This window comes from Rhea americana, unplaced genomic scaffold (assembly GCF_003343005.1).
Source record: "Rhea americana isolate MKP2758 unplaced genomic scaffold, rheAme1 scaffold_135, whole genome shotgun sequence".
Classification (NCBI taxonomy): domain Eukaryota; kingdom Metazoa; phylum Chordata; class Aves; order Rheiformes; family Rheidae; genus Rhea; species Rhea americana.
In genome coordinates this window covers 1,161,668-1,181,621 of record NW_028185428.1, presented here as the reverse complement: position 1 = coordinate 1,181,621, position 19,954 = coordinate 1,161,668, and the positions used below count along the sequence as shown (strand labels likewise).

At 47.2% G+C, this 19,954-nt stretch overlaps 1 protein-coding gene across 1 annotated transcript in view; it reads right to left on the bottom strand.

Annotated features, from left to right (window-relative positions):
• Nucleotides 1-19,954, bottom strand: part of SH3PXD2B (SH3 and PX domains 2B) — an 88,158-nt gene that overhangs the window by 40,192 nt on the left and 28,012 nt on the right. The window contains exon 3 of the mRNA XM_085298129.1: nucleotides 6,352-6,427. Coding sequence (XP_085154255.1) covers nucleotides 6,352-6,427 — 76 coding nt within the window. The remainder of the gene's footprint in view (nucleotides 1-6,351; nucleotides 6,428-19,954) is intronic.

Genomic DNA, 19,954 nt, shown 5'->3' with positions numbered 1-19,954 from the left:
TTCAAATCCCTCCATAAAACTCTTCTTGGCCATATTCCCTGTTCCTGAAGTCCTGTCACCCCCCCCCCACCCCCCTAAATCCCACTGCAATACTTCTTGAACTAACATAGACTGGCCAGGACATCGGGATGCAGTCTACTGGTTTTTATTTCACATTCAGCAGTGAAGTCCCTGGAGCAGAGGCTGCCCTTTCTGCGTTAAGCTGCACACAGCTGGGTTCAGAGCTTCAATTGGAGAAATAAAATCGGAGTGTTGCCTTGTGGCCAACCGGCCAAGCACGACGGCTGACACCCGCGCCCAGCCGCAGAGCACAGCCTCGTCCCCCATGCAGACACCCTGCAAAGCTGGCACACCAGACCTGTGTCACCAGGGCTGCTTTCGCCAGCATCGACACAGCCACAAGAGCTTCATTCAAGATGCTCTGTCCACTCCTAAAATCTCATCCAATGCCAGAAAGTTTTTGATCTCCCAGCAGTGGAAGCAACTCCCTCTAGGGCCAATCAAAGCTGCTTTGCTTTATCTGATAAGTGAGCACAACGGGTGCTGCACCAGCTCTGGAGAGGGGGCTGCGACATGGGGGGGCCACCAGCCACCTCAGCTATTTGTCAAGGCCTGCAAAGTGTCATGAGAGGACGGGGAAAGGGCTGATAAGGAATTTAGGTCTCCGGCAGCATGAGATTGGGCTATCTGCTCTAAAGAGAGGTTAATCTCTCCAGACAGACAGGTAGGAAAATATGGCTCTGCAAATGATTCCCTCCCGCCAGAATTCTCCAGGCAGAGCTAAAGTTATACCAGGGAGCAAGCAGTAGAAAGAAATGATGCAGAGGTACTGCAACCAGCAAAATGGTTGAGGCTCATTTTGAGCCAAAGACTGTTACTGGATCTTAAGCAAGCTAGAGAGGCAAAGAACCTTAAACACATCACCCTGCTGATCACAGCCACTAAAGAAGCCAGATATTTCAAGAGTGGAAAAATGTCTGTGCCTCTTGATTTACCCTGAAGGACTGCCCCCCACTCTTCCCCCTGCCTCACTGCCTCGGAAAGAATTCACTTCTCTGCACCTTTCAAATCACATCCAGATTTTCCCTGGCATAGGATCCAAATTCACTTCAAAAAAAGGCAGCCCCGAGTGTACATATAATTAGTCCCAGCCCATGAAGCAGCCAGCTATGTGGGTTATTCCTAGGATAGGGAAGCAGGCATAGGAGACATCATTTTCAGGAGCTCTTCACTTAGCATCTGTGGCAAAGCTCTGAATTGTGTGGATACTCTGGCAAAAAAAAAAAGAGGGGAGACCAGCAAAATGGCCTGGGTATATCATAAGCATGGAGTCTCACATGTCTGCAAAGTGAAGCTGAATTGGTGCCACTATCAAGACAGCTCCAAACTGCTGCAGCTCCCTACACTCTCATGGTTTGAGATCATACCGGCGGGAGCACAGTTACTCTTACCTGTTCCTGACGGTCACTGAGAAAACCATAGGCAAAACAGGAGATGAGGGGCAAGCTATCTCTCAGGCTTTAGATGAGTTGTCCAGAGAGATAAACCTGAAGAGCTGAAACCTCCACAGAAGAAAAGAACGGCAAGACCCCAGGATGCTACTGGTCACCTTTGATACAAGAAAAGGATTTTGGTCTAGGCTAAAATGGTAAATCTTAGTAGCCCTTSGCTGGACTTGCTYCAGCAGCTCCACGTCTCTTGYATGTGGGAGCCTAAAACTGGACATAGTACTCCMRATTTKGCCTCACTAGGTCTGAGTAGAGGGGAAGAATTAGCTCCTTGGAGCAGCTGGCAATATTCTTCCTAATGTAGTCCAGGATACCACTGGCCTTCTTGGCCAYAAAGGCACATTGGTGGCTCATGGTTAACTTGCTGTCCAAGATGGTCCTGGGGGTCCATCTCCACAGAGCTGCTTTGCAGCAGGTCAGTCCACAGAATGTACTGGTGCCTGGGGTTATTCCTCTCTAGGTGAAGGACTCTGCACTTCCCGTTGTTGAACTTCATGAGGTTCTTCCCATCCCAAAGAGGGGCTTGCTCTCTGCTGTTGTAGGACAGCAACGGCCACGCTATCCTTCCCATTGCAAAGAARGCATTCCTGCAGAAACTAAGGGCTGAGAGGAAGGCAAGGAGGAGGAAAGAGCCCCTTACCTAGTACCACGTAATCTTGGCAGTGCCATCAGTCTCACCAACTTGCCGGCCRTCATCTTCATATTCATGAAAGCGGAACTGCATGGAAAGATACCCCAAAACCTTCTCCAAAGCCCTACCGCAGCTCACCAAAAGAGGAGTTAACTGAGAAATGCCAGAGTTCAGTGGAACAAAACGTTCCCAAGGCCTTTTCCCTCAGGTCTACAGTGTCTTGCTATGGAGAGAAATGAGTGAGTTTGTTTAAAGACAGCTTGAGGGTCAGAAGCAGAGYGGCTGTTTCAGCATGGCACTCCCCCTAGGGTAATACTGTCTGCACCTCAGTAGTGTTAGCTGAAGTCCTACAGAAAAGTCAGCTACTGATTATGGGCTCCAAGCTAGCCTAGGATTCTCCACACRACAGTGCTAGGGCAGAGATGCCCATCTTGCTAAAGCAGAAAACAGTAATTGCTCTATCTACAGATGTGACGCAGGCACAATGCAAATGGTGGAATGTCAGTCACACAGCTGGAAAAGGGGCAACTTGTCTTCCTTCTCCTTTGCAGGGTGCTACTAGCATCCCCACAGTAATTCTGTGAAAAAAGTTCCAAACTATGTGGACAGCACTGATGCCCATAATGAGCAATTAGCATATGGGAAAGGGAGTAAAAAGTAGACATCCTTCTGCTTTCTAAAGGGATCSCACCAAACCTTTTTCTCCCTCTTTCTTAGGAGTTTGCTGTTGTCTGTAAGTTAGAGCTTCCTAAAAAGCAGTTTTACAGCCAACACTAGTTAGCTCAGCCTAAGGCAACCCCTCCTTGCTGAGGTTCACATTTCGAGAGAACCAGACTGGCCAGAATCAGCTCCAGGCCATTTGGGCTGTACAAAGTTTGGAAGGCTCCACTCTCCTTATAAAAGCTGTTTCCTGAAAGATCTGGCACAGCCCTTATACAACTGGCCCAACTGAGCTCATTTGTTTTCTTAGTTCATTCTTTCCTGGGGTCTCCATACGATCATCTCTTCAGCCAAGAAACGTGTAACCCTTAGTCGGTCAACTCCTCCACACAAGGACTGAGCTGCTGTGACTGTCCTGCACAAAGCTCATCATCTGCTTCTGATGCCAGCCTGGAGTCCACAGTGCATCCCATGCGTCAGCTGGGTGCAGCCAAAGGCATTTCAAAGGGCCATCCTCAACACCACATGAAGCTGAGCAGGATGTGTCCATGACTCGAAGCCAGTAGAAATAGCCAGGAGTCCACTTCCAAGTTCCCCTATATGGCAACACAGGATTGCAGGCACAGTGCTCGAGTGCCATAATATACTGCCACTCTGAACCTGACAAAACCAAGCTGTGCAGCAGGACGAGTTTTGTACTGACATCCAGGAAAGGAGAACCCTTGGCTCCAAACTCCACTTCTGAGAACKCAGCTTTATGATTTTGATGAGTGGGCTGAAGGATTTCCCCCTAAAACAGTATTTTTTGGTGCAATCAGAGACTTACTGCAAAGGCCCTGAAGTGCCTAGAAATTTCCAAAAAAGTTAAATCTATGAAACAAACAACATTAACACAGAAAGCAAAACAAAATGAATAGCGTTCCTTTGGGCTGGATACTATAACTGCAGAGCAATCACTGGGCTCTCTCCCATTCCAGGAAACCAGTCTGACAGACAATCCCAGACGGGATCTTCTCAGGTCGTGGTGGTCACCCTGAGCTTCAGAGGCTTACGGGTTTGCTAAGAATGCAACGGCAGCAGGACGTACAGGGTAACAGGAGACATTTTTCAGTGCTTCAGTGGCCACAATATCTAATGTTACCATAGAACTGGCTTCCCAGAAAGCAGCATATTTTCAGTAAGCCCACTGGAGCCAAATCTTCACTAGTAATGAAATTCAGATGCTAAAAATGTTGCTAAAAAGGGGACTGGGAACAAACTACAGTACTCACAGAAGCTGAACCTCATCACCAATCTAGCAAGTTTAAGTATACCCCATGTACAATCTGCAGAGGAAGACCTTGGCCTGTTTGCACTGAGCTCTTTCTGATGGCATACCTAGACAGAGCCAGTCAAAGTTTTGGGTTCAGCTGTAAGTAAAAAAGTTCTCTGCCATCCTGAATTGGGAAGGCCAAGAACTGATCCAGAAAAGAACCATGTTTTCCGCACCCTCTAGCATTGCCAGTAACTATTAAAGCCTTCTCCTGCTCCCAAGTGAAGTCCTTTTTCAGAGGCAGACACAGCTTGCAAGCAATCTCACTAGGTAAGGCTAGGTCACTCACCAACGGGCTCACAAGAAAGCCACCATCTCCTCACCACTCCACAATGAACAGTAAAGGCAAAACAATTCCCACTTCTTCATAACACAACTGCCTAGAAGCAAGAAGTCCAAGGACTCCTGAAGCTGCTCCATGAGATCAGGCAGATTCAAGATATCTATCTAGTGACTACCTCTTGTCAAGAAGTAGGCCATAGTCCCATGCCTGGATCATCTCATTACAACTACCCTTTACTCTGCGCTTGCACCAGGAAGTAAAGAAAAAAAATCCGCAAAGYCACCGTAGCAGTACTATCTCTCTTTTCAGCTATTGCAAGCCATTCCAGAAACAAAATGTCAAGAAAAATTGCTGGTAGAAGCATGTTCCAGCAGCTTGCAAAGTCAATGCGTGACCTCTGAAAACTGTATTATTTAATCCTATAGCAGAAAGGGGAGTAGAGCAAAAGGGCAAAAGTCACAGTACTGTAGGAGTACTGTGGTACATACAATACAGTAGTATTGTAGGAGCAATAAATAAGCTCCTACAGAGGATGGCYATCCTAACATCCCAAAACTGCTTTGAGACACAAGACTCTGCCTTCATTTCCCAGCAACTTCATCCCCTTTTTCCTCCAATGGAAATCCCAGTGACATGCCACTTAACAAAGGGGAACTATTTCAAAAAAAAGAACAAACAAATAYTGATGAATGAGCTGCAAGAAGCAGGGTTCAGGACAGGCTTCCCRAGCCAAATCACTGCCTTTCAAAAACAGCAGCATTTTGGTGGGAATTCTTCGTAAGTGGGGCACAGGCAAACTGTAGTTCCACTTTTTCTAAGTTATGCCCTTTGCCAATTTGACTTCCACTTTTCCTCCCCACTCCTTGCTGGTAGCAAAAACAGTACAGCAATGGCTTTCCCTCTGCATTAATGTCAGGTGTGCTTTGGTTTTCCTAATAAGGGATAAGAGAATCAGAAATATCTCTATGGAGAATCCAGACTAGATTCCTTCTGCTTGTAAAGAGGTGTAAATTATTTTCTTCATTTCAATCAGAGAAAAGCAAACCCCACTAAACATCGTTGTTTCTAGAAAAGCCAGGAAGCAGAACACAGTCCACATGGCTACATTAAATGGACTCGACAGCCACTGGAAGTGATTATGGTACCATGACATTTCTAAATACACTCATTAGCTACTTGGGGGTGGGGATAAAGACAACTTTGTGGTCAAATCCATTAGTTATGGGTGCATGAAAGACTACGAGGGTCCCCTTTTGCCTAGGTATTTTTGTGAGGCATATTAGTGGGGKTTTTTCCCCCTTTCCTTAACAGCAGCACGAAAGGGCAGCCACCAGCAATCCCCAACTCTCACAAAGTTTGAAATGGATCACAACGAGTTTGAAACGGATCGTTACATTTGTTGCTAGGGAAGCAGAAATGCCCAGCTGCATGTCGGGCTGTGGCACACCACATAAATCCGTCCTGGAGGAACTGGTCCCAAACATCACGGGAAGAAGCCATGGCTGTCAGTCAGCTTCATTTAACAATTCAATTTCAAATGTTATTTYCTGCTCTCTGGAGAGCCCTTTGAGTAGCACACAGCAGGAAAAACAGCATATGACCAGCCTCCATGCCATCCACAGCCCTGCGCTATGCTGGCCACGCTTATCCTGAAAACAGCTGGTCTGCCCAAGGGTTATTACTGACAGAAGTGGTGCACGTGGGATGACTTAGCTGAAGTACCCCCACTGGTGCTCTCGAGAGGGAGAGGGAATGACTAGGAGTTTTAAACACTCACTAGGCACCTTTCTAATAAACATAAATGTTCTAATGGGCAGAGTGCAAACCAAATAATTTGTTAATACTCCGATGGTTCAAGAGGTAAGATCTAAAGCAGATGTGTGTGTACATGTACTGTGAAAAAGCCCACTGCCATGCCAAAACCACCATGGTCTTTGCTGGAGCCCACTGCACCTACCTGGCAGAAAGGGGATGATTCGTTGCTTGGGGTCCTTCTGACCTCCTTCCATTGGAAACTTGTCCAGCATTTGCATCTAAAAAAAGGAAATGCAAGAGAAGTGGTTAAAGTCAATAATTAACCTGCATAATACAAAGCCACTCTCCTCAGGAGAAGCCYGTTCTCCAGACCAGTATGATCCTCAGAGGTTTGCATGTAACTGCTGGTCAGGTCACAGTGACCTGCAGCACTGTGAGTATAGCAGAGCCCATTGCAGTACGCTGCACATCCAAAGCAACTACAGAAACACGAGATCTTACCATTGTTTCCGCACTTCCCTCTATTTTCAAGGTCCACGTCATTTTTCATCACTGATGGTGCTTACAACTATTATTTTGTTCAGTACRGGCAGTTAATGTAACCTGCATTTCTGTAACTCCTAGGTTTCATCCTAATGAACTTCAATAACTAGAACTTGGAAACTTCTCCAAATCACATATTTTAGGCTTATTAGCTCAAGCATAGCACAACACTGACRCAGTTCCTGGACTACAGTTAACTTGGACTGAAAGCACACACTCATGTTTGCCTGCAAATTACCAAAAAGATGTACCTCAAGTTTGAGAAACACTTTGGGCTACACAAGATTGGAGGAGGTGTTTTATGGGATCTTCAGCAGTAAACAAACAATTCCCTGGTTGATGCAACTGCAGAGGACTGTGTGGAGTAAGTCTAGCCTTTCCGGGTGCCCTCCCTTCTCTTAGGACTCTTCTCTTAAGCACAAAACCCTCAGGCAAGGAATTTTATCTATCAACACAGCTGGAGTCAAAACATTCCCCTCAGCACAGAGAGCTGCTAATCAACTCCCACTCTCATTAGGTGTCTGCACTGCTGCTTCAGGGCATGCACACAATTATCTAGGCCTGCAGCATCCACAGTGCTTTACACCTAAGCCCTGGCAGGATCCACATCTTCAGCATTTCCTTTGCTTGCTCTTGCCAGAAAACACCAGTTGGATTGGGCTTTGCAGTTAACATGGAGCTGAAGAGGAGGAGGAAGACTCAGACTCCTCATCCTCTCTGGCACATTGGTCTGAACTCCCACCTCCCATCACTTGAAGCTCACTGACCTCCGGGGTATTTGAATTGGGTCTTGTCCTCTCCTATTGGAGCATATAAATAATTAAGCACGTATCGAAGCACTGGAGACAAATCTCCCCAGTAAGCGTCYTAAGCTCCTACGAAGTCTATACAGTCACTCTCCTCTGACACAATTAACATCTAAAAGCATAGTGAAAACCACGCAACCATAGAGAGAGATGTTCGTTCAGCTCCRGCTCCACGAGATGGATTTGAAGTTGGGCTTGCACAGCCTGGTGAAGGCTGGTTGTCCCTGAGCAGGCAGCTGTAAAAGCCACACTCCTGCGTGCCGGCAGTTTGGCCATGAAACAACTGGGGCACCTGCGTAGAGGGGAGCCCCTCTGAGGGCAGGGCTCCAGGGTACCCCCCCCCCCAGAAGGTCCTCCTGGCCAACTCACTACTTGGCATGCTGCTTTTCACAGGTCTTGCTCTTTGRCATTTATTTTTCCACCTACTTTTTAAAGGACGCCTCTGCTGCTAGCTATAGGTTCCTTTATTGCTAGGCACAATCTTGTTTCTAGTGTTATGATAACGCTAAGTCCTTTTTGTCAATATGACCTTCTGCACGCCTGCCCTGTCACATGTAATACATGCATTTTCTTTTTCTCTGATCTCAAAATGCACCAGGATAAAACACTTGAGCTTTGGAGGGCAGGAGGTATTTTTCCTGGTGTATTTTGAGAAAAATATAAACCTCCCCCAACATGTGCACAGACAACAGGAATAAACAAATGAAGCTCTCAAATATTCCCTTCAAAACAAAAACATTACGTCTCAAAAGCTAAGCACAAACAGACTGTTTACAGCTTCTTTTCAGTACAGATTTTGAAGAGTTTGCAACAAAGAGAATGAATCTAGACTCAGCAATAACTGGAGATTGCTCTGACGTTACTGGAAGCCACAAAATGAGCCTGGCTGAGAGGGGAATAGTTTCCTTGAGGCAGAGTCACTGCAGGCTGCAGTGGCCAGGATGGCTTCCTCGGAGCTGCTGGGCATGGAGCACCCTCCTGTCGTTCCCCAGGTTTGCGAAAATAGAGGATTACTCAACATCTCCAGTACCCTGCACAACACCCTTCTTGCACCCCTGCAGATGCAGGAGGACACTAAATAAGTCTAACCCCAGTCTTCCCGTTTGGAAAAGCTTGGTAAAGCTTGTGACTGATGAAGGATGAGCAAAACAAAACAAGTCACAAATACTGCACATCTGATTACTGTTAAGTAACGCAATACTTGAGTCACTGAAAGCTTTTCCCTCCTCTCCTTTTTGAATGCAAGCTGAGTATCTCTTGCTCATAGGAGTACTAATAGTCTCCAAGGCACAAGTGGTGCAAGCTCTGTTTTCTCCCATGTGCACATGCCTTGACATAACTCTTGTCTGATCGGTGACATCCTTTGCAAGGCTCCCAACCATGCGATCCCATCAAGCCAGGTCAGAACTTCAGCCCTGGAAGTTCCCCATTTCCTGCAGTTTGTTTGTTTGTTTGTTTGTTCGTTTTGACTGAAAGTGCCTCCTGCAGAGCAGGAGGAAGCGAGCGACACCCCTCTCCGCAGCCCAGCCTGCCCCTTAGCTGGGAGCAGCGGGCATCTCCCAAACCAGTGTGCCCTCAGCAATACTGGGAAGGAGGAGAAAGGAAGGGAAAGGAGCAAGTTGGAGGGGCAGGTCACATGGGAGCACATCGAGCCTGGCTGCCACATCACACAGCACCGGAGAAGGGAGCAGCAAATGCCAGTTCATCCGCTTACTAGACATAAGCTTGTGGTCAAAGCAAAGCTAAAAACCCACTCCAAAGAAAACAAGGCCAAAACCAGCTCTAAGCACGGTGGGCGGTTTGCATCAGCAGATACCAGAGCACACATTTGTGGAAATGCAGTCTCTTGGTCATGAGCCGACAGTTCTTTCATCACAGCCCCACACAACCTAATGCTGCAGCAGGGACAAGCATTTAACAGCAATAGGAAAAAGTGAACTTCGGAGCTGAKGGATGCCACCCGAAAAATCCAGTCATTAAGTTTTGAGGCTCCCTGCATCCTTTCTGGCCCCTCATGCCTCTGCTGATTTTGAAGGATGGGGTTCAGCACAGAGCTCTTGACAGGAGCCAGAGTGCGCACCCAACCCTGGAGGAGGCATGGCAAAAGGAAAACATGCAGCAGCTCCACAAGTTGTTGATAGCAGGGAGAGATGTATAAATGCACATCAGAAGATGGACTGCAGAAACCAAAGCATGCCAGCACCAAGCCCTGACAGGGCAGGTTCCTTCAGAGAGCACCCTTCCACAAAGCCCCAGGGGGGAACACACTGCAGYAGACCAGGAATTTTGGAACCAAGGAAGTTGGCACAAGGAGACTCCCACAAATCATGTCAGCAGCAAGGGTTTCCATCCAAGCTCTGCACATGACTGATCACATCCCCAAAGACAAAACTACCCAGCCCTCCAAGATCCTGGAGAGAGGAAGAGGACAGACAGACGAGAGGCAGACAGATGCAGACYCCTTCTGAGCCCTGCTATCTTGTGCAAAGCACAGGCTAGAACAAGGAGGCCAAGAGCCAATCTCGCTCTCAGCAATGCAGTCAGCCAGGTCAGCTAGAAAAACAAAAGGAAACAAAAGAAATGATAATCCTATTGTTTTCCCTCTCCAAAATTATTTAAAAATATCTGTGAAAATCTTTTWAAAAAAAGTTAAATTAGATGCAGTGTAAAGCATTTTGGTGTGTTTTTATTATGCAGGAAGCTCGAAGTGCTGTATCRGGCTTTGCACAGATTACTTTGCAATAATTGTTAGACTGCAGCATTACTAYGTGACTCCCAGGCCCTGGCCACCTAAGCTCGAGTGTGGCACAGATGCCCCGGAGGAGTAGCAGACTTGTAACAGGGCTTACCCAACAGCAAGTCAGGACACGGCAGAGTGCCAAGTTTATCCTGTTACTTCTCCTATTACCAATTTATCTTATGTCAGCAATTAGCTATATTTCTTAYTAACCCAGAAACATCTGCATGGTGCCTGTTTATAGAATTAGGCCTAGCTGAAGGTTTACACATGTCACGCAGTGCAGAGGTGGTTCCYTTCTGACCTGCTTGTTCCCACATCWCCCYGTGGCTGTCCATTAACAGGTTAGGTGATAATRCTGCCTGGCCACCCACGGGAGGTAGCCCTTCAAAAGCAGCTGTGTATCAACAGCTAGCATTTTGGCAGATAGTGCCTTCATTAACAGGAAGCTAAGAAGATAATACCATAATTGAATTAATTATCAGTGCTGTGGGCTACAAGCGCTGCTWGGGAGAGGGGAGAATGCACCAACTCAGCAGTATTCCCAGGAAGCAGAGGCTTGAGGAAGGGCTTTGCCCAAAGAAGAGCTGCTAGTTGCGCAGACAGCCCAATACCAGAGGGACACGTCTGCTGAAGCAGTAGGGCCCAGGTCTAACAAGTTGCAAGTCTGCCCTGTTGGTTCTTAACAGCCATGAAACTCGGAGAAAACTCTACCAAAAAAAAAAAAAAAATAGGTCAAGTCAAGTGCAGGTAGCTAACAAGGTATGTCATCACTTTGCTTATTTTCATCTGCTTTCCACAATAAGGTAAAAAAGCTTTTTTTTTTTTGCCTTTTTTTTTTTAATTTATATCTGGTCTAATGGAGAGAGAAATTTCAGGACAACATAGGAAACATGTAGGTCCTGCATTCCCCCTATCATGATAAACCTGAGGGACATGGAATCACAGAATGGTTGAGATTGGAAGGGTCCTCTGAAGATCATCTAGTTCAACTTCCCTGCTAAAGCAGGATCAACTAGAGTATGTTAGACAGGGTTGGATCCAGGTGGGTTTTGAATATCCCCASAGACAGAACACACAGGTTGCCCAGAGAGGTTGTGGAGTTCCGTCACTCTCACAGTAAAGTTCTTCCTTACATTCAGGTGGAACTTCCTGTGATTCAGTTTGTGCCCGTTGCCTCTTGTCCTGTTGCATGGTGCCATTGAAAAGAGTTCAGCCCCATCCCCTTGACAGCSCATGGGATTACTCTTGCAGGAAGTCCTGTGCAGTCAGTGGGGACTATGGGATTTGCTTTTGTCAAGCTGCTGTGGCCCGCTCTGAGGCTCTGGTTTTCCACTAATGAGCATTAGGGCACATACCAGGCACATACCAGGACAGCAAAAGAGAAAGCAAGTCTTTGTCAACTTATGATGGCGATGGCGATGGTGTCATCAAAGACCAGATGCCACCAGCACACAAAAGAAGAGGGCTGGAATGATGAAATAGCTGAGCGAAGGAAGCAAACTCTTCCACTCTTGCACAACACCAGCACAAGAGGTCAGAGCCAGGCTGSGAGCTGCAATCACGGGAAAGGGGAGATGGACCTTCGCCCTCCTCTTATCAACAGAATTCCCTCAGGCTGGGCGACAGGAATGCCAAGCACAGCCGCATTCCTCTGTCCCTGTCTAGCAAGTGAGAGCTGACCAAATCCATGCCTGCACCAGTCACATCAATTAGCCAGACACAAGAAGTCAGTTTTTGACACCATCCCAAGGAGGAAAGAAAAAAGGGGGGGGGGAGGGGAAAGAAGTAAAAGCTGAACAAAAGGCTTCATAATCTGGTTCTGCAAGTGGCAGCAGAATCACAGGAGACTCTTTGTGTGGGTAACAGCCTTCCCTCTGAGAGGGGCCAGCAGCTCAGCATGGGGAAAAGATGGTTCTCTGCCAAAACCTGCTCTCATCCCTCGCTCCTAAATTCTCTGCTSGCTCCCATCCTTCATGACACAGGGAGCGTGGGAAGCAGCCAACATATACTGCATGCCCAGCTATCTCCATGGTGGCTAGCTTGGGGCAGGCGCCCTGGCATGCACTGCTTGCCTCTCCAAGCTCACGTTCCCCTCGATTGCTGGATTTGCCCCGTGGAGATTGCAGCTGACCACCAGCCCCTTTCCCTGCTTACTCCAGCAAGCCCTGAGCTCCTCTCAAYATAGATCTCCAAGATGGCAGAAGAGAGACCTCAGTTCAACATCTCTTCAATGCCTAGTTAAAGGCTCCAGGCTTTAGCATTTAGATATTACCACAAAAAGAAAAGCATCAGTCCTTTCTTCCCCTTCAYTTCTCTCTTCCAGGGAAATCCAAAKGCATGCAAGCTTTATCACCCACTGCTGTTAGGCCCAAATAAGGTACTTTGTGGGCAAAAAGAAACGGGCTTGTGTTCTGTGATTTCCCATATGATGTCAGTTCTATTACTGGCTTTGAAAATACAAAGCATTAGTCAACTGTCATTGTGGGAAGAAGATTCCTGCTCCCAATTGGATGCACAGAGGGGTCAGTGTCCCACTGATCTCAAAATGCAGTGGGAAAGGGATGCAGGTGTGGAAACCAGCAGTCATCGCAGCAGCACCAAGGCCCCATGGGGAAGCTCTAAGAAACACAGCTACSCACTGAGAACCAAAGACATTGCAAATGCCTTCCTGCAGCTCAAGGCACCCTCGCTCCCCAAAGCCAGCTGGTTCAGAGAACATCTGCCAAGCAGACACTCTGGGAAAGAGGATGACATCTGGCAGCAGCTCAGGGTTTACTGAAATCTAGTCTCTGCTATCCTATGAGAGGCACCATTCCCTTCATCCATGTGGAGTGACTATGAAGAAACAGGAGGTGAAAACAAAACTGAAGAAGCAAAAAAGAGCAAGCTGAGATCCCAAGTATTAATAATACTGAGCTGAAGAGGCCAAGCCTGGGAAAGGACCCACTGTACTAGGGCTGCATCATATAATACCTGCTTAATGGTGAATCTGATATGGATGTTAAGGGGTGCTARTTAGAGCTGAAGAGCACAACCGAGCAGCTTCTAGAACACCAGTTCTTCCCTAGTTTCTGCTTTTCTGGTGCAAGTGATGAGTTCGAAGGCACTTATTACAGGGCAGTGGCAATTTTGACCTGCTCAGCAATAGGAAATAGCATCACAGAGGCCATATTGTGAGAACTTGATGGAAAATTTTAAGCATTGCTCAGCAATAGATTAAAAAAGAATTAATTGAGGTCAGAAAACAGGGCTACACAAATTGGCAGCAGCTGTCACTGCAAAAGAAATTTCCTATGAAATCACAGGAAATACTAGACAGAGGGAGATATTGCTGGCTCTGAACAGCTTACTTAAATGGCAAGGGAAGTGAGCCCACAGCTCTGGTCAGGAAGTGGCCTACTGTACGGGCTGCCACTTCCTCCTCTTGGCAGGCTCCAGAAATGTGCTAGTAAAACATCAGCAAAAGTGACAGCCAGGTCTGCCCTATCTTGACCCTCCCATCCCAGCAGGTCTCAGTTAAACCACACACAAACCAAACCCATTGAGACTTGAAGYTGCTGTGTCCCCCAAGTGCTGCAGTGCCGGTAGAGGCCCAGCAGCTCCCTGCTGTCCAGGGTCTGGGAAGAAGGTATCCCTATACATCCTCCTCCTCCTGCCAAGCTCGCACCAGAGGGCTCCCATTTTGTAAGCATGTGCAGCTTGGCTCAGCTACTGGAATAGGTGGTGGATGCAAAGGGAGGCCAGGTTTGCAGCCTCCAAATCTAGCAGCAGTGATTGTATTCSCTTCTCACATAGCTTGGTGCCACTCCAAAGGAAAAGCAAAAATCAATGCAAGTCTCTTCTTCCCTTCCTCTCTCCACCCCTCCCATCTCCTTCCTCTATGCTGATTCTGAGAACTGAGGTCTCCAAAAGCAACCAGGCAAAGAAAAAAAAAACACTTCTATTAAGCTTCTATTACCCAGAATCATTTCCATTTCCAGCCATAGCACAAGATTCTCTGAGTACAAACCTCAGAAGTATTTGCTAAACTCATTCATCAGCTTAAACAATCAAGAGATAAGCAACTGGACACTGCATGATCACTAGGGATAGAGAGTCTCCCTAGGAAAGGAGGCATAAGTATCTAACCTCTAAAAGTCTTTATTAGTCTTAACATAAGGAACTTCCTATTTTAATCATCTAGCCATGAAACTCAAGACCTCAGAAAACACTAACAGATTATCAAGTTTATCTATTAGTGATGAGAAGACAGGAGTCTCCAGTAACCAATACCAYCATCAAAACCCCATAATGCTAATTGCAGCAGGCAGGCCATGTCATGGAAGACAGACAAGAGTCACAAAAGGAGAAATATCCTMATTTCTAGATACAGTTCTCCCAAGTTAAGTCAGTCTCTGCAGTGATTTTTGTATCTGTTCTTTGCTAATCTACTGAACACATTTCAAGAACATTTGAAGTTCACATTTTAAGATGTAAGAGTTTGTTTCATGCACATGTTTTCAATAGCAACAAGTAATTTTGGGTGCCCAATTTGAGGCATCTCAGAAAGGGTCCAGAGRGCAAGCAATTGTACAGTTCCCAAAAATGCAGCTCTGGTAAGGTATCAGGTGTAACACCACAGAACAGTTCAATCCAGACTTATCATCCATTTTTGAATGGCCCAAACAACTTCTGTAACTCACTGCTAGTTTCCCTCCTTTTTTAAACCCACCCAGAATATATTTGGCAGAGACAAGGAAGAGATTTTAGTGTTAACAAAAAGAAAATCTCAAGAGTAATTATGATTTAGAGAAGAACATAGTGTCCCCAACCATCTCACAGCAGCAACCTCCGTTAATACAGCCTCCTCACAGAGCTGATCTCTCTGTCAGGTTCTTGGGTGATAAAAATATGTAGCTTTTGTGTCTGATTCAGGGGGTGCCGCATCCTGGAAGCCATAATTCTGTCTACAGTACTTTACTAATCCATTTTCCACTTAATTTGTGGTAATTGCAGCACAGCCTCTAGATAGAATTAGGCAGCATATGCAGGTCACAGACCATACTGAGGAGCACTCAGTATAGGCACCAGCAGCATAGCATTTTAAAAAAAAATCAATATGGCATCCATGATTTACCACTGCAACCAGCCACGGGAAATGACTCTTGCTGGTAGGCATACATAGGCATGGAGCAGCAAGACAGAGTGGACTCCAGTCTGCTCCGCTTCCTCTTCCTCATCATATCCCATGAGTGGAAACTTCCCTTCATGGCACCTGCATCTGCGTCACACAGGAAAGCACTTTCTGAAAGGAGCCATCATGCATGAGCAGGAAAGAGCTATGTCACCTGCCTCATCCTCTGGCCAAAGACAACAGGGCAACAACTGAACCTACTACTTGAGCTGTCACAACAGTGGCAGCCATAGGGATGACTAGAAAGACATTCACCAGTATCTTCCAGCACCCTAAAGCAGATCAGTTTAGAGAAAGAGGGAAAAGTCAGGACATTGAGTTTCYGTTGTTGAAATGGAAATGACAACAGAGAAGTATCAATGCATTTGCCCTCTTTCATRTAAGTAGCTGAGGCACAGCACAGTGGAGGGAGCTGTGCTCCGGAGTCCAAGGAAATCTAGTTCTACTACTAACGCTGTGCTTCAAACCAAGAGGCAACTCTTCAGTCAAGCATCCCAGCAACCAGTCATCAAATACAGATACTTCACATATATGCTAGTTCACATCAAGTCGTGTGCTTGCCAGAAACACTGGCTGGATTGCCACTCACTTCTCCCCAACAGCTTATGATCCCATTCCTATTCAACCCCTCCCTTCTCAAACATCTTTGCTACTCCAGCACACGAGAAAGAGATGACTGGCATACATTCCCTCCCTGAAATTAATGCAAGGGTTTAAAYCTGCGACAAGCCCAAACGTGAAGAAACGAAGGAGGAAAGGCATTTGAGCTACAGGCAGGGTTGCAAAAGCTGCAGTTTCCTCATCTGGGAGGGCACAGTTGGTTAGCAGCAGCAGTCATGAGCTTGCTCCGAAATTAAGAAATTAAGACTTCTTCTTAACTTTCTATTCTCCCCATTGTTCCTTCCTGAACACATTCCCATCTTCCAAACAAGCACAGTCAGCACAATGGCCTAGTTACAGAGATTTTTCTTGGGAAGCAAGGGARGATTTCATTCTGATCACAAGAGATCTGCAAGGAACTGTGTCTCCATATGAAATGGTCGTGCCTTACTTTTTAGTGTGATCATGCTTGCATCWGCCCTCTCCCCTCTGACAAAGAAAAACCTCTGGCTGGCAGAAACAAATGCTAATAAAACAAGGCYCTAACACAACACAGCCAACAGCTGGAATTTCCCCRTTAACAAGTCCAGTCTGTTTGGTTCCTGCATGAACTCGGTCAGTGTCGACAGGAGGCACCCGGGTGTCCCAACAGCACATTGTTCCTAGATACCTTACGCAATGCTGAAACATTCAGGAGTTTCACGTTCAGGACTCCCAGTGAGTTTTAGATAAGCGTGTTTTCCCAGGTGAAGGACAGATTAACATCCCCAGAGGTTATCTGACCAGAGTTCACCTCCATTCCCCCTCCCTTCAGCAGCAAAAGCATGGTGCTTGCTGGGAGAAACAGGAGCACCAGAACCTGCCCTCGTATCTAGCGTTTACAGAGGGGGAGGCATTTAAAAGCACTAAGTTCAACAGCCTCCTAAAAACAGCCTCTCAAGGAAGTCTCTGCAGACAGTAGATGCACACAGCTGATCTTCTGAAGCGCCGTCTGCTCTGCTCACGCTGCAAAGAGGGCCGAGGAGCCCAGCGCTGCCGCCTCCAGCGCCCACGGGGACGACGGCCCCAGGCTTCGCAGCACTCCTGGTCTCAGACGGGCCTTGCCAGAGGCCCGGGGCTAGCCAAGAAACTCCACTTACTGCAAAACCAGAACGCTGCCGTTAAACGGTATCTGATGGAGGACGCTGGTCTCACAGTATTTCAGAGAGCTGATGCACTTCGCAGGGAACGATCGCGCCAGCTGGGAGCAGCGGGGCAGGGACACCGGGGTGCCGAGACAGCCCCGCAGACTGCGCGAGGCGAAAGGCATYGCAGCTCGAGGCGGGCAAGGAAAGGGCCCTCCTCCCCCGGCCTGGGACACTCGCCCCTTCCCCAGGACCAAAGGGGTCAGCGATGACAAGCGTGGCTGCAGGGCATGCCCAGAGGTGCCCCGGCAAGGCAGCAAGCCTGAAGCTTTCCGCGAGCATGAAAACCGGAATGCAGATTTCACACACGCAAAACTCAACCCAAACCGCGTACCTTGAACTACATCTGCTTTTTTAGGACCCAATGGGGATGGAGGGAGAGAAAGCTGTGCCAAGATTTTTCAGTGTAACTAAACCTCTAAGCAGCAGGAACCTTGATAGCACCTTAATTTGAGCGATGTTACTCTCAAAGCACAACCTCACCACAGAGAGCTTGAGAGAAAACCCAAAAGGCCTCTGGCCAAATTCACTGATTGCTATCAAACACAAATCCCAAGGCTTAAAAAAGCCACCTGTTGGCAGGTGGAAAGCAGGAAACATTAGTGCTGCTTGGGAACTTTCCAGCAGGAGTTTTTTTTCCMTGGAGGTAGGTGGGGAGGGGGAAGAGGAGGGGAACTGGAAAATGCTGATATGCCAAGAAAGAACAGTATCCATTTCAATCAGCTTTTCAATTTGCATGGTAAAAGCTAACCACTAAAATTAAAAGGGTTTTTAACCTTTTAAGTGACTCATCAAGAAGCAAGCAGGTTTTTTATTATTATTAATTAATAATGAAAAATGAAGAGAACATTCTACACACAGTGAACTGGATTTCTTTCTTAGTGTGCTAAAATTTAAACACTCACGTTACTCCCAGTTTGCGCTTGTTTTGGCGCACCGATGCTGTGTGGCCTAACACAAAGRCATCTTCAGTGGCCATTTCATCAGATTCACGTACATGTGCAGTTCAAAGATATGGAACAGCAACAATCTATTCAACGAGTTGGGGAAGAATACCGAGATTTTATACCCCCACCACACGCACTGGTGGTTTCCATATCTCCATGTTTCCTCGGTCACAAGATGGGCAACGCCAGATGCAGGTAGGAGACAGGAATTCTCAGAGGCAGGCAGGTCCACAACTTAAAAAGTTTTCATTTTTTTCCAGTAACTTTTTTTTGGGGAGGGTAAAAATACTCCCCCCGAAATGGTGGCTGCATTCTGTGAGGCTGAATGCCTCAGCCACCCCCCCCCCCCCCCAAATATTTCATTTCAGAGTGGCTCTGCAGCGCCCAAGGCAAGTTGTCCAGACACCTGAGAGCAGTTACACGACACAATTGAATCCAAGAAACTGGCCTGCAGCAAAAAAAGAGTTCTTGCTTCCTCCCTCCTCTTCCTCATTCTTGGCCATCCAGCTCTCTCCACAGTTCATACTAGCTCTGGCAGTTGCTCAACCCTTCCATGAGCCAGTTCATCTCAGCAAAACTTTCTACACTGGATTGATCAGTGAATTGGATCCATCCCTGGAAGACTCCAACAGRGGCCAAGGCTAGCATAAGGAGGTGGAAAAGCACTCTGCTTTTGAGCAATGATGAACTGCTAAACTTGGCTTAACCCGTCTTGTGTAGCATCACCTCTTCATTCCTAAACCACTCATTGAGGGAGGCATTCCCAAAGTCTGCTATGACAAAATGCCATCTCCAAAGAGACTGTACCAGACCACAGCAGACAGCAAATGATCAGCTAGCTTATAAAGGAGAAAGGCAGCACAAGGCATTTTCCATAAGGTGGAATATGCACTACCTTGCATATTAAAATATATCTGACTTGGCTATTTTAATACGGTATCAACACCAAAAAAGAAAGAGACATTCAACTGAAAGCTTTTTCCTGCCCAAACATCAAATACTCTGTCAAAGGCAGTATTAAAAAATAAATCTTCCAGCCTTAATTACACCTACCAATCTAATCTTCAAGACCCAATTTCTACATCAGCAGGTAAAGACCACCCTAAACATCATTTGTAATGCACTACTCAGTGACTCACCACCATTGCAAAGGCAAGGTATGGTACCTACACACAGAGAACATCTGCAGTGCTTATGACCAAGGAACTGGAAGTAACACTAGCTCTTCTCATGCAGACAGACCACAAGGGACACCATTTTCCATATAGTTTATCACTAACACGGCAATCCTAGGATAACATCAGAGCATAAAAACTACCAACAGACCAGAAGGCACAACAGCACTCTGCAGCCCAGGGATGTGTGGGAGCCACAAGGAAACAGGCAGACTAGCAGAATGGGTGCAACACATCTTGCACAATASCCCAGCAGCAAAGGGGAAGCAAGCCTGAGCAGCTGGCAGGAAAAGCAAAGCATCCCCACGGCACCACGGAGGGGAAGGGCTGGCTGCTGGAGCCCTGTGGCACCCGCCCCTGCCAGCTCGCTGGCATTGCTTCGCTTTTTCCCCTCCACGCTCTGGTAACGAGGTCCCCCCTCGTTAACTGCTGGCCAGCTGGAACGCGTGAATCACTGAGGAAGGGCAGGTCCAGCACATCCTGCTTCTCCCCCCTGCCACGTCTCCCCTGATCCCGCAGAGGGAGCGGCCCGGCTGCAGTTGGCCCTCGGGGCTGACATAGGCAAGCCCATCCCTCAGGCAGGACTGCTGCCACAGAGCCAGGAAAAGCCTGCACTGCATGCTAGAGAGGGGAGCAA